This window comes from Vombatus ursinus, unplaced genomic scaffold (genome assembly GCF_900497805.2).
Source record: "Vombatus ursinus unplaced genomic scaffold, bare-nosed wombat genome assembly UNPS02014861.1, whole genome shotgun sequence".
Classification (NCBI taxonomy): Eukaryota; Metazoa; Chordata; class Mammalia; order Diprotodontia; family Vombatidae; genus Vombatus; species Vombatus ursinus.
The window spans coordinates 14,093,843-14,118,284 of NW_020954639.1; the positions used below are offsets into that span (position 1 = coordinate 14,093,843).

General features: G+C 35.0%; 1 protein-coding gene across 1 annotated transcript in view; it reads right to left on the reverse strand.

Annotated features, from left to right (window-relative positions):
• Positions 1 to 2,505: 2,505 nt before the first annotated feature.
• Positions 2,506 to 24,442, reverse strand: part of RAB18 (RAB18, member RAS oncogene family) — a 56,276-nt gene continuing 34,339 nt past the window's right edge. The window contains exons 4-7 of the mRNA XM_027841642.1: positions 7,138 to 7,210; positions 5,470 to 5,588; positions 5,329 to 5,395; positions 2,506 to 4,285 (exon numbers count right to left, since the gene is read on the reverse strand). Of these exons, the coding sequence (XP_027697443.1) occupies positions 4,113 to 4,285; positions 5,329 to 5,395; positions 5,470 to 5,588; positions 7,138 to 7,210 (432 nt within the window). The 3' untranslated portion in view covers positions 2,506 to 4,112. The remainder of the gene's footprint in view (positions 4,286 to 5,328; positions 5,396 to 5,469; positions 5,589 to 7,137; positions 7,211 to 24,442) is intronic.

Sequence of the window (24,442 nt, forward strand, 5' to 3'; positions counted from 1 at the left end):
ATTCATTTTCATGGAACTCCTATCACCTTTCTTGGCTTCTGGTAACCGAGGATGTCTCATTTTGTCTTTGAGGCATCATCTCTCCCCCTCCAAGCCAGCCCAATTAGAGGACTTGAACTCCAATTAAGATCTTAAGGTTTTCTCAATGGCCCTATATGAGAATGTTTATAACTTTGTTTCTGAGCTCAGGATTCCTACCCCACTTCCTTTTTCTAGGTCTGTCTTCTATCCCAGAGGGCAGAGTCTTCAGTGGGTGAAACCACAATTTCAGATCACCCATGAAAAGCTAATAATTAAGCCTTTATCCACTTTCTAGATTTGGCTGTTACCTTGTAGATATACTAGCCTTTCCAAGACCTAATACTTTGAATTAATTTCCAACAATTCCCTTCTCACCTCAATTTTTCTATAGGAAAGATTTGTTAGGAAAACAAAGACTTTATAAAACTTCTGAATTTTACATAAGAAAATAAAACAGTGATTCAAATCCCAATTTCCACCTGCTTTTTCTTGTTTTTAGCTTTTGTCAAATTATCTTAGACGCCAGGGAAACCACATCTTATGGCATGGTGGGAAAGAGCAATGAAATGAGAAACCAGAACTGGGTGTTACTCTCAACTCTGCAACCTTGGATGAGTCACAACCTTCTTGGACTTTTTTCTTCATCTCTAAAATGAGGATGTGGGAAGAGATGACCTCCAAGGTCCTTTCTATGAGCTGGTGAGCTTGATCCTTAGGTCAACCAGCTGAGACAGACTTGAGACAACATTTGTACCAGACACTAATCTAGGATCAAAGTATCTTAATTAACAAGCACGCCAGAAAGAAGGAGAATCAAAACAAGTTTCAGCCCGAGGCAGATTATCCCAATGCCTGCCTTAACAATCAAGAATAATGTTACTTCATTTGATTACAATTATTATTCATTTATTGTATGTATCAATAACAATTAGTAAATACTGCTGTAAGTAGCCTCACAAAACCAAATTATAATCTATCTTAGTGTATAGGAATTATTTCTTCTACTTCACTATATGTTGTGCTGTAAACTAATGAAATACTATGAGTGTACCCTTACTTTTTTATTACAGACTCCTACATAAAGTAATCTCAGGGTGATTATGAAACCAATCCATTTATACTTGTGGATGCAAGATTTTACTTGGGATTTTTTTTCTGGCATCATACATCCACTCATTTTAAACTAATGCCCATAGTTTCGAAAAAGGGACACTCAGATTTGAGTCTGAAAATAGTCTGAAATTAAGTTAAGCACCTAATTCCAAACCTTCAATTTGAAACTCAATGGAAAGTGTGAGCACTTTTAAGTCAGGTCTTCAACACTGACTCCCAAAAACTATGCCAGAAGAGTGCAAGCTCTTGGAGTTTCTGCCAAGCTGGAAAGACTAAGTACAGGTCTACTGACATACTGTGTTTGTGGTGTTGGATGGGAGATCTCCACTGGGGTTGTATGAGGTTTTTACCCATGATGTTAATGTAACAGACTTTTAGCAGGTACTAACACTAACAGATTCTTACAAGGGTAAATTTAAAAGCAAGTTCTGAGTTGTCTAGAAAATATAAACAGGCAAACTGCTTTATACTCCTAGATACTTCATATTCCTCATACTCCTTTGAGATGAAACAAATCAATCTTTTTGGGCTTCAGTTTCCTTATCTGCAAAATGAGACGGTTTTTGGTAACTTCTGAGGTCTCTTCAGCTCTAAATCTATGTTCCAACTGCTCTATGACCAATCTTGTTAAGCTCTGAGAGGCTCATCAGTAGAAGGCGAGCCACATCAATTCATGAAGTTATGTCTACTGGGGTATGGAGGGATTTTAGTCTGCACTGGTAGAGAAATGGTCCATATAAGGGACATACAGATCTTCTGAGTATGTGACATAAAAGTATCGACACAGATGTTTTCTTTTGACTGTATCCATGTGAGTAATCCTAGACTACAGAGACAACATCTCCTTTTAATATTCAAAGATCTGTATTTAATATGTACTTAATTCTCAAATGCTTTTAATAATCAAGATGGGGATACTGTTTAAACACAATTCTAAGGACAGTGATATACTAAATCCTTAGTTAAATGATTTGTCAAAGCAATCAGGAAAATAGATTCCTAAATATTAAAATTCCATTAAGTTAGCAGCAAAACGCCAACCCTGTAACTTAGAAAAAGTTCATCACTACCATCAAGATCACTGATTTCTTATTTGATAATTGGAAACAGAAAAATGTGCATAACCTGCACAGGTACACTGGGGAAAAGCAGGCTATGAATTATTTATTTTAAAATTATAAAAGGTTACAATATAAATGGTCTTTAAAATAAACAGCTTATAAAAGTTATATGATGCCATTTAATAACTAAATTCTGCCAATAAAATTAAGTTAAAAACCCAGTCCACAAAAATAGGAGAGTTACATTTCTTTGAGGAGCAGAGAAAATTTAAAAAATTACGTCAACACATGCATTGTATACAGAACTCAATAATATGAACTAAAGTTTTAATGAAACATGAACAAATGACAAGGACACATTGGAATTATCTACCTTCTTCCAACATCACAATATTAATGATACAATATTCAGTTTAAAAAAACCCACCCAGCATGTATAATGCTATCTAACAAATGTAAACAAAGTAGAATGTGAGGCTTTATGTGAAGAGAATGCATCTAAGAGACCAGGTTGTAATGAAATCTACTCTTTAAAAAAAATACACCCATTATGATGCTGAAATATATAAAATGCTTAAGAGTTCTAAATTCATATGTACAACAAATTTCCAAGACAAGAATACTAGTCGCTTGCTGTCACGTATTATGGTGATTGGCTCTCAAGGGAAAATAACCCTTATGTTGGCATAAAATAGCAGAAACCAAAATGTAATAAACTTATGTGTATGTAAAAAATATACAAGTATACAATAGCAAGAGGTTAGAAAACTGAATACTTTGGAAAAGATTTATTAGTCTGTACAAGTTAGTTTTGATAAACCACTGCTATTTGTTACAGTAAATTCAAGATTTTCATTGCAACAGTATTTCCCCACACATCAGAATCCAGAAGCTAAATAATGCCTTTTCTCAAACTGTCACTCAGTGCTTTTCTCCCTGACCCCCAAAACATAGAAATAAGTTTCAGAATATCAACTAGCCATTTAAAGCAATCATATGATACATATCTTCATAACATTAAACAAGCTATAGTTGAGATACTTGGACAAACACTACCAACATTTAAGAAAAAGCATTGGTTTTAAAATGTGCTAAGTACTATATGAACAAGTCACAATGAACACACTAATTTCATATCTCTCTGGAAACAAAGTGGGGGAAAGAACTTGACTGTCGCTGTCAGACACTGCACTACAAAACCTGCAGCGCAAAAGTGCCAGGAATCTAATGTATATATCACAGGATTAAAACTCCAGTTAAGCAACTGAGTTATTCATTGAAGTGAATTAAAAAGTAGGTCCCAATTGTGTTACTTCACTGCTAGTTCAGAAGTATCATCAGACAAATGCAGGCGACTATAAATTTGCCGCAGCCATAACGTGTCTTGAGCTTTTGCTAAATAACCCCCAAAAAAAATTTTAAAAAAGAAATCTGTAACATCAGCTTCCTAAAGAAGCTGTAAGAACATGCTGTTAAACCTGCAAAGGAATTCATCAGGAATAGATCTATTATACTTACAGCTCCCAGTGTTTCTAGGAGTTATACAAAGCAATCCAATAATCAGACAAAATTAACCAAAAAAGGAGACCAAAATGCAGACAGACAGCTTTACAACAGATATTTGTTGGATGGATTAAAAAAAAATACATGATGAATGTAGGTCATAAAATCGAGTGCACCTGGTAATGCACACCCATTTTATGTTACATAAAAGACTGAAGGTTGCAATTTGTGCATGCTTACCATAAACATTTGTACCTGGGAAAGCTGATGAGTGTTTTCTTATAAATGTTCATCGCCATGATACGAAACAAGTATGTGCAAACTGCAAGGTCCCTAAAATAGCAGTTAAGGAGTTTATATACAGAAAGATGACACTATCTGATCAAAAACGCAAAAGATAGACCTTCCCAGAGTTTATAACATAGAACAATATCCTCCACACGCTCCTCCATGGTTGTCTTCCCTGTGTGATAGCCTTACTCCTTTATTCTGGTTCTCACTCTCCCATAGTCCAGGGGTTTGAATGATCTTTTCAACAAGTTCTTCAAAGGCACATTGTACACCATCACAGGTTTTTGCACTAGCCTCTAAAACATGGGAAAAAAGTAACATTCATCTTTCTTGCAAAAGAAAAATAAGCACCTGGAAGTAACGTACAACTTCCCCTCTGTTTCTATATTACTGGGAATTTTTGCTGGGAATTATTTTGGTATTAAGTTATCTTATCTTCCCAAGGTTTATTGTCACACTGGCAATATTTCCCACAGGTCTCTCATTAGTCTTTCCTGACTTATCTCTCAAAACTGTATCATAAAAATAACGGATATCAACCAAGGTCTCATAATCTATATTATACTTAATATTCAATTGGGCTCTAACCCAAAACTCCGGATATTACATGGACTTGATTTCAGAGACAGAAATAACTCTGCCTATGAGTTTGTTATTATATGTAGTTTTAGCTAAGAGATATGATTTAACGAGTGGCTGGCTCATTTAAACTCATGCAAGTATGCCTTATAAGAAAGATTCAATTACACTGTAAAAGGAAGATAAAAGTAACCTAATTTTTCATTTGCTGTTTGTAATGCCAAGCAAGTAAGGAAAAAATAAGCTAGCTGATACAATTTAATAAAATTACTGGCTCTTCAACGTTTAGCCAATTTAGAATGCAAAATTAAAGTTGATTTTAAACACAAAAACAGACAAAATCAGGAACATAATTTAGGATATAAAATCCTAGGACCTTCTGTCAAACACATGAACTGATTCAAGTACTTAAAAGAATTAAATATTTATATTTAATTAATATGACTTAACATGACTATTTCATATTAAGGAGGAGTCTTCAAGTAGCCTGGTACAAGAAGCTCAAACATTAAGATATAGTATCACTGATATTTATGTAATACCTTTAGGTCCAAAGTTTTTTCACATCTACTAGCTCATTTTATCTTAGCATTATGATGATTCCCACAAGATTAAATTGCCATCCACAAAACGAATATTAGGATACAAATTCCTGGTGCTACTGACCCCAGAACTCACTCACTTGACACTATTCGAATGAGTAGAAACTGCTATAATTACATCTTGGCCCCAGTTAGAACACACAACTTTATAAACCTACCTATAAATAACATGGAATGCTTCCGTGCAAATTTCAGCCCTTCATTTCTATCAACTTCACGGTTTTCCTATAAGAAAAACCTAAGTATTAATAAAAGTTCTATAACATAGAGCTAAACACTCAATTTTTCTACCTTCTTACCTTATCAATTTTGTTTCCAACTAGCATTTTAACTATGTCATTTCTTGTGCAGTATGTTTCCAATTCGTTTAACCAATTATCCAGCTTAACAAAAGTATCTCTTCTCGTGACATCATAAACTGAAACAGAAGGTTTAAAAGTCACAAAATGTACATTAAAAGGAGGAAAAGAATTTTTAAATGTTAAAACTTGCAACTAACACCTCACATCTTCAGCTAGGGTTACTATTATCTACTTTATCCAGATGAAATTGTCATAATAAAATTCACCATTTAATGGCTATAAAAACCAGGCTCTTGATAATGCATTCCACTTGATGGCAAAATAGCAATTACTTCTAACCACCGTAGTTAAGAGTTGTATGATTTATACTTAATGAATATAAATTAGCAGCATTACTTTTAACTTGTTTGTAAGTTTGAGCCTAAGTCAAATCATGTTTAGATGTAAATCCTCAGTAAAATACTAAGAGATTTCAAAAGCATTTAATCTCTCATTAATCTGCTAGCCAGTTTTCTCCCAGACCTGTAATTATTACATTTCAAGAAAAATATGCCCCATATGACCAAACTTGTGTTCCTTATTCTGTCCTTTGCTCGTTTTCTTTTTACTATTACCTTAATCTTACTGTTTCTAATAATAACATATGAAAATACAGTCATATAGTGTTTACAGCATTCCTATTTATGAGAAAAGACACAAAGCTGGAAATGTTAAGAATCATTTTCCTGATGAACAAAAATGAAATTAAAGCTTTGCAAATGATAAGAATTGTATATTCCTCACTGACACTTCACAAAAATCCATTTCATACAACTACGGTACAAAACTTGCTAGAAAAAAATTTTCATTTGCATATTCAAATGTCCTGTACTGAAATTTTTTTTTAACACACTGCTAGGAATTTAAGTTGGCAAAGGGCAGTAAGCTACTGAGCAAATTATCTTTAATGTGCAAGGGTAAGTAGTAGGTGGTTTCATTCATGGACCTTCACTCTTCTTTTTCTCTTCCAAATTCCTAGGTCTTTTAGTGTATGCTGTTCTTCATAGGTCATTATGATTTAGGAGTCTAGAATGTTTGAAGTGAAGAGGGGTAGAGAGAAATCAAGGGTAATTAGAGTAAATGGTAAACAAAACAGCTGGATGTGGATTATTATAAAATGACACACATTGCAAAATCATTGCTGTCAATAAAAAGCATAAGCTGCCCTTTGCATAAGCATCAGTAGCGTCAAATGCCTTGAGTTGTTTTTCTACTACTGGCAAATGGTTTGTGCTGAGCCATATATACTGTTTCTTTCTCCTCATCAATCTTGTGACCAAAGGCATGGATTGAGTAAACCACTGGCCAAAAAATCAGTTTCTCTCTGCCTAAAGATAGCTGGTCTAATACTTATGTTGACCCTGTAATATTGTCTTCATTAACATTCTGCACTAACCAATTAAGTAAATTAGCCTGGATTTTATCCTTTGAAGGAAAGGTAGCTGAGGAGTAGTCACTATACAGTTCTTAGTATGAATAAACACTTCAAAATTAAAGACATGGCACTGAAGAAAAAGACTTTTAAAGGAAAGATTTAGTAAAATGAGAATTTTCTAAAAATACTTAATTTCAACAAAAACCCACATATCCAGATTTTTACATATCACAGTGAAGTAAAATGCTCACCTAATATAACACCTTGTGCACCTCTGTAATAGCTGGGTGTCAGTGTTCTGAAGCGCTCCTGACCTGCTGTATCCTAGAAAGGACAAATCAAAATTAAATACACTAAGCCCATCTCATCACTCACAGGCTCATAGGCATCTTACAAGCCATCTAGCTCAAAGCCACTCATTTTACAGATGAGAAAATCAAGGGCCAAAGAGGTCAAGTGACTTGATCAGGATCACACAGGCAGTAAGCACCAGAACTGAGATTTGAATCCAAGTATTATGAGTCCACAATGAGCACTTTTTCCACGGTACCATGTAAAACAGTAGATTTTCCAGATTCACTAAATTAAGTCAAAATAGCACTGTTCTTCAACATACCACCAAAACATCATCTCCCATAATAACAATAAAATAAAATGTTACACAACTGAAAAGTTTTCATTAAACATGAAATGAACCAATATTAACAGATCTCTCTCTGGAGAAAAGGAATAAACATTTTATCTTATTTTTCTTTTTAAATTTTATTATGAACACTTACTTCATTTAAAAGGAATTATAAGCATCTCATGCTGTAGTTCGTAAAATATGAACATTAAAGAAAACTGATTAAATATACATTTTAAACTATTTACATTTTTTAATATAAACTTTAACATAGGCTATATCAGATTGTGCACCGTCTTGGGGAGGGAGTCGGGGAAAGAGCGGGAGAAAAAATTTAAAATTCAAAAGCTTATGGAAGTGATTGTTGATAAATCAAAATAAATCAATAAAAAACTCACTAAGCAATATACAGAACTGTCAAAATAAAACAAAAGACAGTATTTATTTTAGAACTCACAGGGTGCACTGCTCTGTGCTTGTTCCTTATGAACATATGCCAAAGATTAGAACAATTATTCTCAAGAAATTGCAGCATAAATGCTCCATATATAAAATACAAATAATACCTACACAAGGGCAACTGACACAGGGGTTTAGAGCACTGGACTTGGAATCACAAAGACTCATCTTCCTGAATTCAAATCCAGCCCCAGACACTTAACAGCTGTGTGACCTTGGGCAAGTCACTTAACTCTATTTGCCTCAGTTCCTCATCTATAAAATAAGTTAGAGAGGGAACCGGCAAACTACTTCAGTATCTTTGCCAGGAAAACCCCCAAAATGGGGCCATGGAGAGTCGGACACAGTAGTTCAGTTGGCCTCCTTGGCACTGCTCACAAGCTCCCATATCAACCTCTATAGCACACAGCTATTGAAAATAGCTACTGATACATAATTCACACAGGGAAAATAAAATAGATTTTAAAAAACTCTACTGGGCTATGACACAGTTGGATGGATTATTTCATTAAATTAGGACATCTATCTGGGGAAAGCACTAGAGGAAGCATGATATAGTGGGAAGAGCGCTAGACCTGGAGTTAGGAGAAATCTAAGTTGAAGTTCCGACTCTGACATTTACTAGCTATAACCATAGGGCAAGTCATTTCATTCCCCTGAAGCTCAGGTTATCTATCTCACATATAAAATGTTACATAAAATGCTTTTTACAAATCTTAAGGCACTATATAAAAACCAACCATTATTATCATTATCAAAAGAATAGATAAGGACTACAGAGAATGAAAAGATATGGTTGGGTTGTAATTTATACAGAAGGAAGAAATAGTTACAAAACCAATGGATTATTTAAGTATATAAAATACGGTCTGTGGAAACTCTTATCTGTTTAAACTAGTTCACAACTGACCAAGATGCAGTTAATAACGCCACTGTTCAGCTCAGTGTTTGCTGAAGCAGGTAGAAATGGTCACCCTATATCTTCAGTGGATTATAGCACAATCCTCCATGGGATAACCAGAGGGTGAGCAGATTGAAACCCACACCACGATAGCCAATCACAAGGCTTAACTTCAATACAACCTCACTCCCATTTCACCCAACATTCTTTCTACAACCCCTCCCCCCTCTGCTGTGCAACCTCTCCACTTACGTTCCAGGCATAGGTTTTTCAGAGCAATTATAACCTAACCACAACCACAACACCTACACTAACAGCTGCATGGGTGAAATTCTCTGTGTTCCCTTCACCTCCATCACTTTACAGCTGCAGCAAGCACTACCCACGGGCAGAACTCAGCCTCTCTCCTTTTCATTTTGGTGGGACAAAGTAATCAGATAAGAAGGTATGGCTAGGCTGCATTCTAAATCTTATTACCTTATATTTCCCCCCCAAATTCACACTTCTTAAAACTTCTCATTTCTACTGATGACTCTACCATCCTTCCAGTCAACCATATTCATACTTTTGGTGTGATGCCCAATTCCACATGCTCCCCTCATCCCATATATTGAATCAGTTACCTAATCTTGTAGCTACCTGTACAACTTCATTCACAAGTCTCTTTCAACTCTAATCCATCCTCTGTATCACCGTCAAATTAATATTTCTCACGTAAAAAGTCCAACCACTTTAACCTCCTACTTAAACAACTCCAATGTCTTCCTATTAACACAAGGATCAAATATTATTTCATTTTTATTGCATCCTTTAAATTTCTAGCTTTGTGTTTTATAATATGCATAATTATTAGTACAGTAGTATAGGCATTTACTTTATGAGTAAGTAAAAAGATATTTAGAGTGCTCAAAAATTTTTACTGATGAAGCGCACAATTATCTACTATCTTTCTGGGCCTCAGTTTTCTTATCTGTAACATGATGGGATGAAGCTAGATTCCCTCCAGCTCTAAAATTCTATGGTTTATGTTGTCAGTTGTCATATTTCTAGTCTGAAGTCAAGAGCTGTGTATGTTACAACACCTTCTCAACTTCTTAAAATCAAGCAAATTTCATTTAGAAGGGGAAAGGAAAGGGTCAAATTCTCAAATCACTTCCTTCCACTCTGCTGATTTCCTTGCCTTTTCAACCTCTGGTGTTCTCTGATTGCCCCTTGTTTCCCCCAAGAAAATCACAAGGGTGGAATGTTAAAGAACAGATTTCCAAATTATGTCAGCCAAAGGGAATAACCAATCTAGTAGCCAAATGCACAGCAGATGAAAAAACATTAGATATAATAATACACGATGTAGTAAATTGATGGCTGTGACTATTTCTCTGAAAAATAATTGGCAATAAAACCAGATAGACAGCTCCATTAATGCATAATATTTATAAAAACAGAAAGTACTTTTCACTTGACTACAGGATGAAAGTCTTTCTCATTTTTACTAATTCTAGTCAGTTGGTTTTCAGCTCTTGTCTACAATAGTTAGGAATCCTTCCCACCCCAAACCATAATTTCTAATACTCAAAAACCAAATAGAACCTGTATATGAAAGCTATCTATAAAAAAGTATGTGATCTTTTTAAAATTTCATAGTACCTGTCCACTTAGTACAATACTAGGAGGGTGGAAAGAAAGGGTAGGAGTTAAAGTAAAAGAAATCAAGAACCACTAGAATTTTAAACAAATGTAATTTAATATTATCAGGATCTTTAACATAGGGTATTTTAATTAGTGGCTACAGATAACATGATAAAATTAAGGAAGGAAGGACTAAAATCTATTTGAGCCTGTTTCAAATCAGCTTTACATTTTGGCACACCAGGCAGAGAGCATCAAATCTCAGCGTACATTCCAATAATATGCAAGACTGATCATCAGGAAATGAGACACGCTGTTATAGAGCCCAAAGACAGCAGAATGTTATGTTCTCACTTTAAAACAAAAGCCTATTAAAGTTCCCAATACAAAAATGAGTTTATACCTAATGGCCAACAATTTTCACGTTCAGTGTTATTTAGGTCATGTTACACAATAACCTAAGTAGATGAGTAAATGAAAACCACTGCAGAAGATAACCACTTAAGGTATGAAAATAATCAGATGTTAGTTTTTAGACTAGTTTTATAGATTTATACTTAATGGAAGAAAGGAATTTTTAAAAATTCACAATGAATATCAGCCAGCCTCTCTAACTAGTACATAATTTTTGTTGTTGAACAATACCTGTATAATTGTAGGAAGTCACTTAACTTCCATGGGCCTCAGTTTTCTCATCTGAAATATGAGGGATTGAACTGTCCTTAAAAGTCCCTACCAACTCTAGATCAATAATCCTAGGATTCTATCACAATTACAAATCTAGGCTACAACCAATGTAGTTATATAAAGGTCTCCAAATGGTTAAATAGAGATCTCTTAATGGTTTAAGAGAGGGCTGCAGGAAGGATTTCCTAAAATGGTATTGAAAGACATAAAACAATGGAATTCCAGAACTGACAGAGACCTGAGAGGTCTCTAATCTAAAAACTTTCATATTAGGGGAAATTAAGACCCAACAAGGCTAAATGATGAACAAGGTCAACAAATGAGAAAGTAAAAATTTACTCTAAGTCAAGATTACCTCTCCATATGTTCCTTCTATTATGTCCAATTGCCACAATAATGCCTGGGCTGTATCCAGGGAAACCATATCCTATTTCTTCAGTATAAAGGATTCTACTCCACTACTTCTATACCCATCCCATTTGTCTTTCACTCTGCCCAGAAATGTTACTGAAATTCTGTGTCCTTACTCAGGATTAGAAAAGAATGCAGGAGAGTTTTTCAAAAGCAGCTTCACAGAAATTTCAGACTTTGAATGGACCTTAATGGCCATCTAGTCCAACCCATATTTGAAAAATAATTCCCTTTACAACAAACCCAGCAAGTGATCAAATCTTTTCTTACAGGCCCCCAATTATAGGGAACTGCCTAATTCCACATTTAGAAAACCCTAATTAGTAGGAAGTCTAAATCTGTCTCCTTTTAACTCTCCATCCATAGTTCCTATTCTGCCCTCTGGGGCTAAGAAGACCAAGTCTAATCTTTCTTCCACAAGAGGGTCTTTTAAATACTTGAAAATAGCTAATGTGCCCCACCTATCCCAATATGATCTTCTCCAAGATAAATGTCCTCCATTCATATAGCAAAAACCTAAGACCTGTTCAAGATCCTGGTTACAACACTTTCCTTAATGTCAACACATCAGAGCACTTTTCCCTGAAGGAATAATTCTGTTGCTAACTTAAGAGGAAAAGCTGAGCCAACACACAGCTGGCAACAGTGGAGCAGAAAAGGAGTGGGCAGCTTTCAGAGATTTGGTGTACTGCACTGCATTTGCTCATCTGGGTCAGAATACTTGCAAACATCAAGACTGGTTTGATAAAAATGATGGGGAAATTCAGAAGCTGCTAAATGAAAAACAAGAACTCACAGGGTTTATCAGCAGGATAGTTCATCCATCTCTAAGAAGGCAGCATTTAATTCCATCAAAAGTAAAGTATAAGCAAAGCTTAGAGAGATGAAGGTTTCTTGGCTCAGTGAGAAGGCAGATGAAATTCAGTTTTATACTAATAATAACAATCCAAAGCTCTTTTATGATGCTGTGAAAGCTATTTATGAGCCAAAGACCTATGGTGCATCTCAACTACTCAGTGCTGATGGAGTCACATTTATTAGTGATAAGGACATGATCCTGGAGAGATGGGCTGAACACTTGCATAATATTCTGAACAGACCATCATCAATCAATGCTAGCACTGACTGTATACCTCAGGTTGAGGTCAATCCTTCTCTAACCAAACTTCCAACTGAAAAAGAGGTTTTCAATGCCATTAGGCTGCTTTCATGTGGCAAAGTACGTGGTGCTAATTCTACTCCAGCTGAAATTTACAGGGGGTCTACTGTCCATACAAAAGCTGACTGAAATTTTCCAGGTTATAAAGCAAAAGGAGGTTATCCCCCAGGAGTTCAAGGATGCTTCCATTGTCCACCTCTATGTAAGGGTAAAGGGAATAGATTGTCCTGTGACAATCACAGAGGACTCTCTCTTAGTCATTACTGGCAAGATTCTTGCAAGAGTCCTCCTCAATAGGCTGAACCTTCACCTGAAAGATGGTCATCTATCTGAGACCCAGTGTGGCTTCAGAAAGGACTGAGGAATGGTTGATATGGTGATTGCTGCCCTACAACTCCAGAAGAAATGCCAACATCAGAACAGAGGTCTGTATACAACATTCATTGATCTGACCAAGGCCTTTGATACTGTTAGTCATGAGGGCTTGTGGAAAATTATGGCAAAATTTGGTCACCCAGAGAAGTTCATCAGTATTGTACGTCAGTTTCATAATGGCATGATTGCAAGGGTTCTGGATAATGGACAATTCTCTTGCACTTTCCCAGTCATCAATGGAGTGAAACAAGGCTGTGTGTCTGCTCTTGTACTTTTTAGCATGATGTTTTCAGCAATATTGTCAGACATCTTCAATGAGGATGAACATGGCATCAAGACTAAAGTGGAAGGAGAGTTGGTGCATGGTTTTTTTGTTTACAGATGGTTGTGCACTCAGTGCAGCCTCTGAGGCTGAGAGACAACAAACTATGGATTGATTCTCTGCTGCTTATGCTAGTTTTGGCCTAACAATGAACACTAAGAAAATACAGGTTTCTCCACCAGCCAGCACTACACCATCCATATGTGGAACCATTGGTTACAGCAAATGGAGAAATATTGAATGCTGTGGATAAGTTCACTTACCTTGTCGATATACTTTCCAGGGACATACTCATAGATGATGAGGCTGACACAGCATTGCCAGAGCTAGTTCAGTTTTTGGGAGGATCCAAAGGAAAGTGTAAGAAATAAAAGGTATCAGACTTCCTACCAAACTGAAAGTCTACAAAGCTGTTGTGTTGACCTCACTGCTGTATGCCTGCCAGGAAACTGAATCAATTCCATCTGAATTGTCTTAGGAAGATTCTGAAGATCACCTAGTAGGATAAGGTACCGGACACTGAGGTCCTTGTTTGAACTGTCCAGAATTCCAAGCTTTGCCTACATTGTTCAAATGCCAAACATATGCTTGCCTAAAAGACTATTTTACAGAGAACTCATATAACACAAACACTCACATGGAAGTCAGAAGAGCAATACCAGGAGACTCTCAAAGTCTCTCTGAAGAACTTTGGAATCAATTGCATGATATGGGACACAGTGGCAAAGGATCTCACAGCATGATGTGTCCACATCAAAGAAAGCACTGTGCTCCATGAGAGCAGAACTGCAGTAGTTCAAAAGAAACAGGAGTGTGCAAATTTAGAGACATCTCCACATGCCTGAGCTGTGGTAAAGCCTTTCAAGCTCTCAGCCTGATCAACCACAGTGGGACACACAGTACCTTGACTCCAATATAGTGATGTCATTTTGGTCCTCTTCAGAATTAAGCACAACCACCAATACAACACTTTCCATCATATCAACATCCTTCTTAAAATTTGTTACTCAGCATCAGACATTAACATGTGTTGATTGGTTTTGCTGGACTACCTCTCAACCTCCAACCCACAACCCTTTCCTTTCCTTTCCTATTCATGTTACCTGGGATGGTTCTTTAGGTAGGGAAAGGATTTTTGGAAATGAAGATGACAGATCTGACCAAGGTAGAGTACAGTAGCAACACTTTCATCTTATTCCCAGAAACCATGCTGCTCTCAAAATGGTCAAAACTACAATACAACATTGGCCAGGATATAACAGGTTCCCCTAGAGTCTGGTATTCCATTTCCACCCCTGCTCTCACTTAAAGCTGAGTTTAGTAATCACATACTGGGGAGTTTAACGTTCCCAAAGGGCACATGATGATATGGACACAATTATTAACACTTTCATCCTTGAGAAGATGTTGATACTAATATCCAGCAAAGAGAGAATAGTTACAATGGAATGAGTTTAGGAACAAAGTATATATCTAACAAGTTCTAAAATTTAAACTTGGCAACTAATTTATAATTCTTCTGGGGTAAAAGAAAGAAAATGACAGATTCTTTAACTAAGTTTCCTCATTTGGAAAAACTGGCGTCAAAAAGCATTTATTCCTCAGGGTTACAGAGAAACACAACATACTGCATAATCAAATTTCATACTACATAAGTGCTAAGTAACCAGAACAGGCATTTCACAATGTTTTTTATGAGTTTTTCTATAATTCCAATAAATTTTTGTATTCTGTACAGAATTCTGAGTTATACAAAAGAAAGCATTCCCTTTTATCATCTCCAATTAAAGGAGATGGTAAAGTAGCATCCAGTTTATTATTCACCACACTTTTCCATTATATAGTTTTTTCCAACTGTTACAGTTTTCACTGGTTTGGAGGAATTTAACAACTAAAGCAGCTGTTCTACATACACACATACACTATATATACATACTCTATCCACGATTGTAAGTTAACAGGCTTACCTATGTGGTATCTGTAATCCAATTGTGTCAAAACTAGAATCAACACTTTTAACTTCCGTAGTTTCATCATTGATATTTTAATGCTGTATTTCTATTTTTAAAGGGTGTTTTTTTTTAAAGGGGGAAGGGTATAAGGAACAGAGACCCTTGGCTCAAGACTTGTCAAATTTCAGATTTTAAAAGTTCAGGGGTTTAAAGTTTTCATACATGCAAAAACTGTTTTAACTGAAAAAAAATTTCCACCCTCACAACAAATAAAATTACATAGAATGTAGAATGAAAATGATTTAAAAAATGCAAATAAAAATGATTGCTTCTATGGAAATTAATCCTCTTGAAACTTATTGGTCAAACGAATATATTTCAAAATTCTAATATGATCAATTGAAATTAACATTTCTATTTTCATTAAGTCAGAATATTCTATCTACAAATTAATTCTATAACTTTAAAATAAAATAAAGCAGGGCCTAAAGTCTTCAGAAAGTGACCAAAACCCATGTACTGGAATTGGTATTCCTGAAAATCAGTTTCAATGATACTACCATGATGAACCACAAAATGAAATCAGAACAAACTTATCAACATGAAAACATCCACTTTCAAAGATGGTGGAGAAAAGCCAGGAAGTTGCCTGAGCTCCCCCTCAGCTTCCCTCAGAAGCAATGTTAAATCAGTCTTTAAATGGATTTCGTAGCAACAGAGCCCACAAAAAGACAGAGTGAAACAATTTTCCAGCTTAAGATAACTTAGAAGGACTTCAGGAAAGGTATGTCTCACTTAAGTAAAAGGGGAGCACAATCCAGATCAGATGCTGCCAGGAAAGTCAGCAGGAGGCTCTTAGCCACATCACAGATCAGAAACCAAGGCCCTGTGGTCCTGGTTCAGTAGGCCAGTGGCACAGCAGGCAAGCTGTGAGGCCTCTAGCCCCCAGAGCAAAAGGCTAACTGCCAGCCCCAGAATCCAGTGCACAACAGGTGCAATTCTGCTGGGCCACTAGAGCTCAACTTTAAAAGTCATGAAAATACCCAAGAAAATGAGCAAAAAAACACAAAAGAGCTCTGACCATAGAAAGATATTGTGACAACGGGAAAGATCAAAACACAAACTCAGAAGAGGACAACAATGTCAAAATGCCTACATGTGAAACCTCAAAGTGGAATATGAATTGGTCTCAAGCACAAAAGTCCTCCTGAAAGAGATCAAAAAGGATTTTAAAAATCAAATAAGGGAGGTAGAAGAAAAATTGGGAAAAGAAATGAGAGTTATGCAAGAGCCAACAGCTTGGAAAAGAAAAAACAAAAATTGAAGAAAATAATTCCTTAAAAAAATACAAGTGGCCAAATGGGGGGAAAAATTATACTGAAGAAAACAACTCCTTCAAAAGTAGAATTGTCCAAATGGAAAAGGAGGTAGAAAAGTTAACCGAAGAAAATAATTCCTTAAAAATTAGAACTGAGGAAGTGGAAGCTAATGACTCTATGACACATCAAGAATTAGTCAAACAAAATCAAAAGAATGAAAAAATTGAAGAAAATGTAAAATATCTCATTGGAAAAACAAGTGACCTGGAAAACAGATCTAGGAGAGATAATTTGAGTACTAGACTACCTAAAAGCCATGATCATTAAAAAAAAAAAAAAATCCTGCACAGCATCTTTCAAGAAATTATTAAAGAAAATTGCCCTGGTATCCTAGAACCTGAGGGTAAAATTAGTCATTGAAAGAATCCATCTATCGCCTCCTGAAAGAGATCCCAAAAGATGAAAACTCCAAGGAATATTGTAGCCAAATTCCAGACCTATCAGGTCAAGGAGAAAATACTGCAAGTAGCCAGAAAGAAACAATTCAAATATCAAGAAGCCACAGTTAGGATGACACAGGACTTTGCAGCATCTACATTAAAGGATTGGAGGGCTTGAAATATGATATTCTGTAAGGCAAAAGAGCTCGGATTATAACCAAGAATCAACTACCCAGCAATACTGAACATAATCTTTTGGGGAAAAGATGCGACATTCAATGAAATAGGGGACTTTCAAACTCCCCTGATGAAAAGACCAGAACTGAACAGAAAATTTGATCTTCAACTACAAGACTCAAGAGAAGCATAAAAAGGTAAACAGGAAAGAAAAATCATGTTATTTAATAAGATTAAACTGTTTACATCCCTACATGGGAAGACAATACTTGTAACTCCTGAGAACCATGCCTCTTATTAGGACAGAGGGTGTGCGTATAAGATGACTTTGATGTGATGATAAAAAAAAAAATTAAGGAGTAGAAAAAAAGGATTATACTGGGAAAAGAGGAAAGGGGGAGGCAGAATGGGATAAATTACATCATATGAAGAGGCACAAAAGACTTATTACAATAGAAAGAAGGGGGCTTGAGCACTGTTTGAACCTTACTCTCATTGAATTTGGCTCAAAGAAGAAATGACATACTCACTCAGTTGGGTATAGAAATTTAACTTGCCCTAGAGGGAAGTAGAAGGGGAAAGGGAAAAGAAAAGGGGGAAGGGGTACTAACAGAAGGTAAAACAGATGGAGGAAGGCAGTAGGCAGAAGCAAGCTCCTGGTGAGAAAGGACAGGTTGAAAGGAGAGAGAAAAGTATAAATAGGAGGAAAAAATAGGAATTGTTACTGTGAATGTGAATAGGAGGAACTCTCCCATAAAAGGGAAAAGGATAGCAGAGTGGATTAAAAACCAGAATTCTACATTATGTTGTTTACAAGAAACATATTTGAAGCAGAGACACACACACACACACACACAGTAAAGGTAAAAAGTGGAGCAGAATATATTTCTTCAGCTGAAATTAAAAAAAAAAAGCAGGGGGAACAATCCTGATCTCAGACAAAGCAAAAGCAAAATTAGATCTAATTAAAAGAGGTAAGGAAGGAAACTACATCTTGCTAAAAAGTACCACAGACAACAAAGTAACATCAATACTAAACATATATGCACCAAGTGGTATAGCATCCAAATTCTTAGAGAAGTTAAGTGAGTTACAGGAAGAAACAGAAAGCAAAACTATACTGGAGGGAACTCAATCTAACCACAAAATAAACAAGAAAGAAGGTAAGGAGGTGAACAGAATTTTAGAGAAGTCTGGAGAAAATTGAATGAGGACAGAAAGGAATATACCTTGTCCTCAGCAGTACATGGCACTACACAAAAACTGAACATGTATTAGGGCATAAAAACCTCATAATCTAATGCAGAAAGGCAGAAATATTAAATGCATCCTTTTCAGATTATGATGCAATAAAAATTACATGTAATAAAGTGCCATGGAAAGACAGATTAAAAATTAATTGGAGACTAAATAATCTAATCCTAAAGAATGAGTGGGTCAAACAATAAATCATTGAAATAATCAATAATTTCATCAAAAAGAATGACAATAATTAGACAACATACCAAAATTTATGAGATGGAGTCAAAGCAGCACTTAGAGGAAATTTTATATCTCTAAATGCTTACATGAATAAAATAGAGAAAGAGCAAATGCAACTAAAAAAAGTTAGAAAAAGAACAATTAAAAATCCCCAATTAAACACCAAATTAGAAATTCTGAAAATCAAAGGAGAGATTAATAAAATTGAAAGAAAACTACTGAACTAACAAATAAAACTAAGAGCTGGTTTTATGGGGTGTGGGGAGAGAACCAACAATAAAATAAACCTTTCATTAATTTGATTTTTAAAAAGAAAGTGGAAAACCAAATTACCACTATCAAAAATGAAGAGGGTGAATTCACCACCAATGAAGACAAAATTAAAGCAATAATTAGGAGCAATTTTGCCCAACTGTATGCCAATAAATCTAACAATTTATTGTTAAGTGAATGGATGTGAAATGGATGAATATTTACAAAAAAATAAATTGCCCAGTTTAACAGAAAAGGAAATAAAATAGTTAACCTCATTTTAGAAAAAGAAATTGAACAAGCCATCAATGAACTCCCTAAGAAAATAATCTGCAAGGCCAAACGGATTTACAAGTGAATTCTACCAAACACTTAAAAATTAATTCCAATCCTATATGAACTATTTGGGAAAATAGGAGGAGTCCTACCAAATTCCTTTTATGACACAAATACGGTGCTGATACCTAAACCAGGAAGAGCCAAAACAGAGAAAGAAAATTACAGATCAATTTCCCTAATGAATACTGATGCAAAAATTTTAAATAAAACATTAGTAAAGAGATGGGATTTATACCAGGAATGCAGGGCTGCTTCAATATTAGGAAAACTGTCAGCATAACTGACCATAATAATAACAAAACCAACAGAAATCATATGACTATCTCAACAGATGCAGAAAAAGCTTCTGACAAAATACAGCACCCATTCCTATTAAAAACATTAGAGAGTACAGGAATAAATGGAACTTTCCTTAAAATGATAAGTAGCATCTATCTAAAACTATCAGCAAGCATTATCTATAATAGGGATAAGATTGAAGTCTTCTCAATAAGATCAGGGTGAAGCAAAGATGCCCATTATTACCTCAGTTATTCAATATTGTACTAGAAATGTTAGCTTGAGCAATAAGAAGAAAAAGAAATTGAAGGAATTAAGCAATGAGGAAACAAACCTATCACTCTTTGCAGATGATATGATGGTATACCTAGAGAATAAATTAAAACACTATTTGAAATAATTAACTTCAGCAATTTGCAGGATATTAAATAAACCCACATAAATCATCAGCATTTCTATATATTACCAACAAAGCCCAGCAGCAAGAGATACAAAGAGAAATTCCACTTAAAAATAACTGTAAACAACATAAAATATTAGGAAGTCTACCTGCCAAGACAAACCCAGAAACTATATGAACACAATTATAAAACACTTTTCACACAAATAAAATCTAAACTGGAAAAATATCAATTTCTCATGGGTACACCGCGCTAATATTATTTTACTTATTCAGTGACATAGCAATCAAACAACCAAAAATTATTTTATAGAGCTAGAAAAAAATAATAACAAAACTCATCTGGAAGAACAAAACAGTCAAGAATATCAAGGGAATTCATGAAAAAAAATGCAAAGGAAGGTGGCCTACCCATACCAGATCTAAAACTGTATTACAAAGTAGTAATCATCAAAACTATTTGATACTGACTAGGAAATAAAAGTGGTATATGAGTAGAATAGATTATGTACACAAAACACAGTAGTAAATGACTATAGTAATCTACCGTTTAATAAACACAAAGACTCTAGCTTCTGCACTAAGAACTCAGTATCTGACAAAAACTGCTGGGAAAACTGGTAAACAGTATGGTAGAAAACTAGACATAGACCAATATCTCATACCATATAGCAAGAAAAGGTCAAAATACATGATTTAGATATAAAGGTTGATACTATAACCAAACTAGGAGAGCAAGGAATAGTTTACCTGTCAGATCTATGGAGAAGAGAAGAATTTATGACCAAACAAGAGATAGTGAACATTATGAAATGCAAAATGGATATTTTTGATTAAATTAAATTAAAAATTTTTTTGCTCAAACAAAAACAGTGCAATCAAGATTAGAAGGAAAGCAGAAAGCTGGGAAACCATTTTTACAGCCAGTGTCTCTGTTAAAGGTCATTCCTCAAATATATAGAGAACTGAGTCAAATTTATAAGAACACAAGTCATTCCCTAATTGATAAATGGTCAAAGGATATGAATAGGCAGTTTTCAGATGAAGAAAGCAAAGCTGTCTATTGTCACGTGAAAAAAAAGCTTTAAGTCACTATTGATTAGAGAAAACAACTCTGAGGTACCACATCACACCTATCAGACTGGCTAATATGACAAAAAAAGGAAAATAATAAATGTTAGCAATATGGAGAAACTGGGATACTAATACATTGTTGGTGGAGTTGTGAATGGATCCAACCATTCTGGACAGCAATTTGGAACTATCCCCAAAGGGATATAAAACTATGCATACCCATTGATGTAGCAATACCACTACTAGGTCTGTATGCCAAAGAGATCATAAAAAAGGGAAAAGGACCTACATGTATAAAAATATTCATAGCAGCTCTTTTTGTGGTAGCAAAGAACTGGAAATTGAGAGATGTTCATCAACTGGGGAATGGCTGAAGAAGTTGTGGTGTATATACGTAATGGAACACTATTGTGCTATAAGAAATGATGAGTAGGTAGATTTCAGAAAAACCTGGAAACACTTCCATGAACTGATGCTGAGTGAAGTGAGCAGAACCAAGAGAACATTGTACACACCAAGAGCAATATTGTTCGATGAAGAACTGTGAATGACTTAGTTCTTCTCAGCAATACAATGATCCAAGACAACTCCGAAAGACTCATGATGGAAAATGCTATCCACACCCACAGAAAGAACTATAGAGTCTGAAAGCACAGCAAAGCACGCTATTTTCACTTTCTTTTTTTGTTTTTTCTTTCTTGTGGTTTTTCCCTTTTGTTCTGATTCTTCTTTCACAATATGACTAATGTGGAAATATGTTTAACATGATTGCATGTATATAAGCTATATCAGATTGCTTGCTGCCTTGGGGAGTGGAGGGGAGGGAGGAAAATTGGGAACTCAAAATCTTATAAAAAATGAATGTTGATAACTATCTTTACATGTAATTGGAAAAATAAAATACTATTTACAAAAGAAAAACACATAATTCTCCTAAGACACACATACATACACACACACACACACAAGAAAATATCTACTTTCTCAATAATCAATTTTTAAAAGACTACATTAAAATAGTAAGTTTTAAGAAAATGGTAGTTATTAACATTTAATGTAAAACTGGGTCTATGGAGTGTATAAATGCTCAAACACTGAATGAGGTATTTTTAAAAGTATTCATCATAGCTATTGAGACAGGTATCAAAGGATCATCTACTAAGAGTTGTAAGGGGCTTCAGAAGTTATCTAGACCAGCGCTTCTTAAACTGTAGGTTGCAACCCCATATGGGGTCAATCTAACTGAATGTGGGGGTTGCGAAAAATTAGGCAACACTAAAAGATTTCTAACGTGCAACGACCAAAAATTAATTTAAAATCAAATCTGTAATGAATCTGAAGTGTTTCTGGCAGTGCTTGCCCATGTTGCATCACACGACTTCACTGCAACCTTGGTTCTGAACCATTGACGATTACAAAATCAAAATATTGATCAACTCTGAAAAACACTGAAGATGCTCTACGTCCTGCAGTATCAAATATTCCACCAAGATTTAATTCTTTATGTAAAAATAAGCAACGCACATCCATCTCATTAGTATGCAAATTTGCTTTCATCTTTAATAAATGATAAAATTATATGTATATTAAAGAATTGTTTTAAAATAAATTATAATTTATTATCAGTAAATGTTTGATTTGAATACTTATTTTATATACCCAGGGTCACATAAAAATTTCTTGGGCGAAAAGGGTCGCAAACGGAAAAACCGTAACCCTTGATCTAGGCCAAGTCCCTCATTTTACAGATATGGAAACTGAGGCTCAGGGATGTTAAATGACTTGCCTATGGTCTTCTAGAGATTAAATATCAAATGAGATTTGAATCCAGGTCCTCCAATTCCAAAGCCAGTAGCCCCTAGACCATTACTCTACAACGTGTCAAAGAAAGTTTGACATGCACACATAGACACTTTCTTGGAGGTAATGCCTAGCTCTATCAAGTCAAATTTTTTTTTAAGGTAAAACAAACACACTGGGATCTTATATGTTCTAATACTTGCAGTCAATTTTATAGAATGAAACAACTTTTAAAGGTATAAGCCACTGGATTTTTTTTTAAAAAAGCTTTATGCTTTAAAATAAGCATGTGATCATGTATCCTCTACATCTTTTAAGTCAATTGTAAAATAAAGACTGGTCTATCACGGAATACCACTTGCAAAGTCCTTTCTGTTCCCTGTTAATACTTTCATCAAAGATGCACTTAATGTAGGTGCAGATGCCACAGAGAACCAGATTAAAAATGTAATTGGGAAATATTTAACAAATACAATACAACATAGATAAGGTTTACAGGTGGTTCTAGGTCAATATTTTATGTATGATTTAATGGTCACAATTTTATTTGAGTTTGACACCACGGATGTAGATTATTCTCATAAAAAATTTCATATGGATGGGAAATGGACTTTTGGGTTGGTAGTTACTGATGGAGACAGTTTTTAAATAAAAAATGGTCCAAGACTTTTTTCATACCTTTGGTCTCTCCCTCTCCCTGTGATACCTTAAGAATTGATCTCTTAATGGCCTCAAAACTGTGTCAACCCTACTCCAAATGCATACTTGATTTGGTTCAGCAATTTTCTCTATCTTTGTGCTCATCAGAAACATTTCCACCTCCACACAAGCACAGTGAGGACTGTGATGTTAAGAGTCCAAATATGGTCGTTCCAATGTTCTTGATGTTGATCAGTCATAAAAAATGTTTGCAGAGTTTTCCCATCTTTTTACCTGTTGTCCCCTTCAAATATTTTCCTTAAATGCCCTTGGGGTGATTTTGCTTAATTAAAGCCAAACCTAACCCATTCTGTTTGCTAAATAAGAGAAAATATTGTAATTGCTTGCTTTTATATGGCCCTGTGAGATATTGAGATGAGAGGAACTCTCAAAATTTCTGAGACTCGCTATGTAATTAAGCAGTTATCCCAATGTTATCTGACAATTTTTTTACTCAGAACTTTCTTCTTGTATTTAAATTTAATAAATTTTAAATAAAAAGATCTCAAGATAAGATATTATGAGTACAAAGGGCCTTAAAAATCACATTGTTCAACTTCATTTTATAGACAAAAAAACTGAGATTCAAAGAAACTGAGAGACTTGACCAAAGTCACAAAATGTATACATAGCGTAAATGAACCTGTGCTGTTTAACTCCAAATCCAGTCATATAATACAAAAAAGTTTAGAATGTAATATCCCAAAGAGATAAGGGAATCAAAGACCTATTGGTTGCTGCTTGTTAAATTTTATTAATATCTTTGGTTTTTATATAA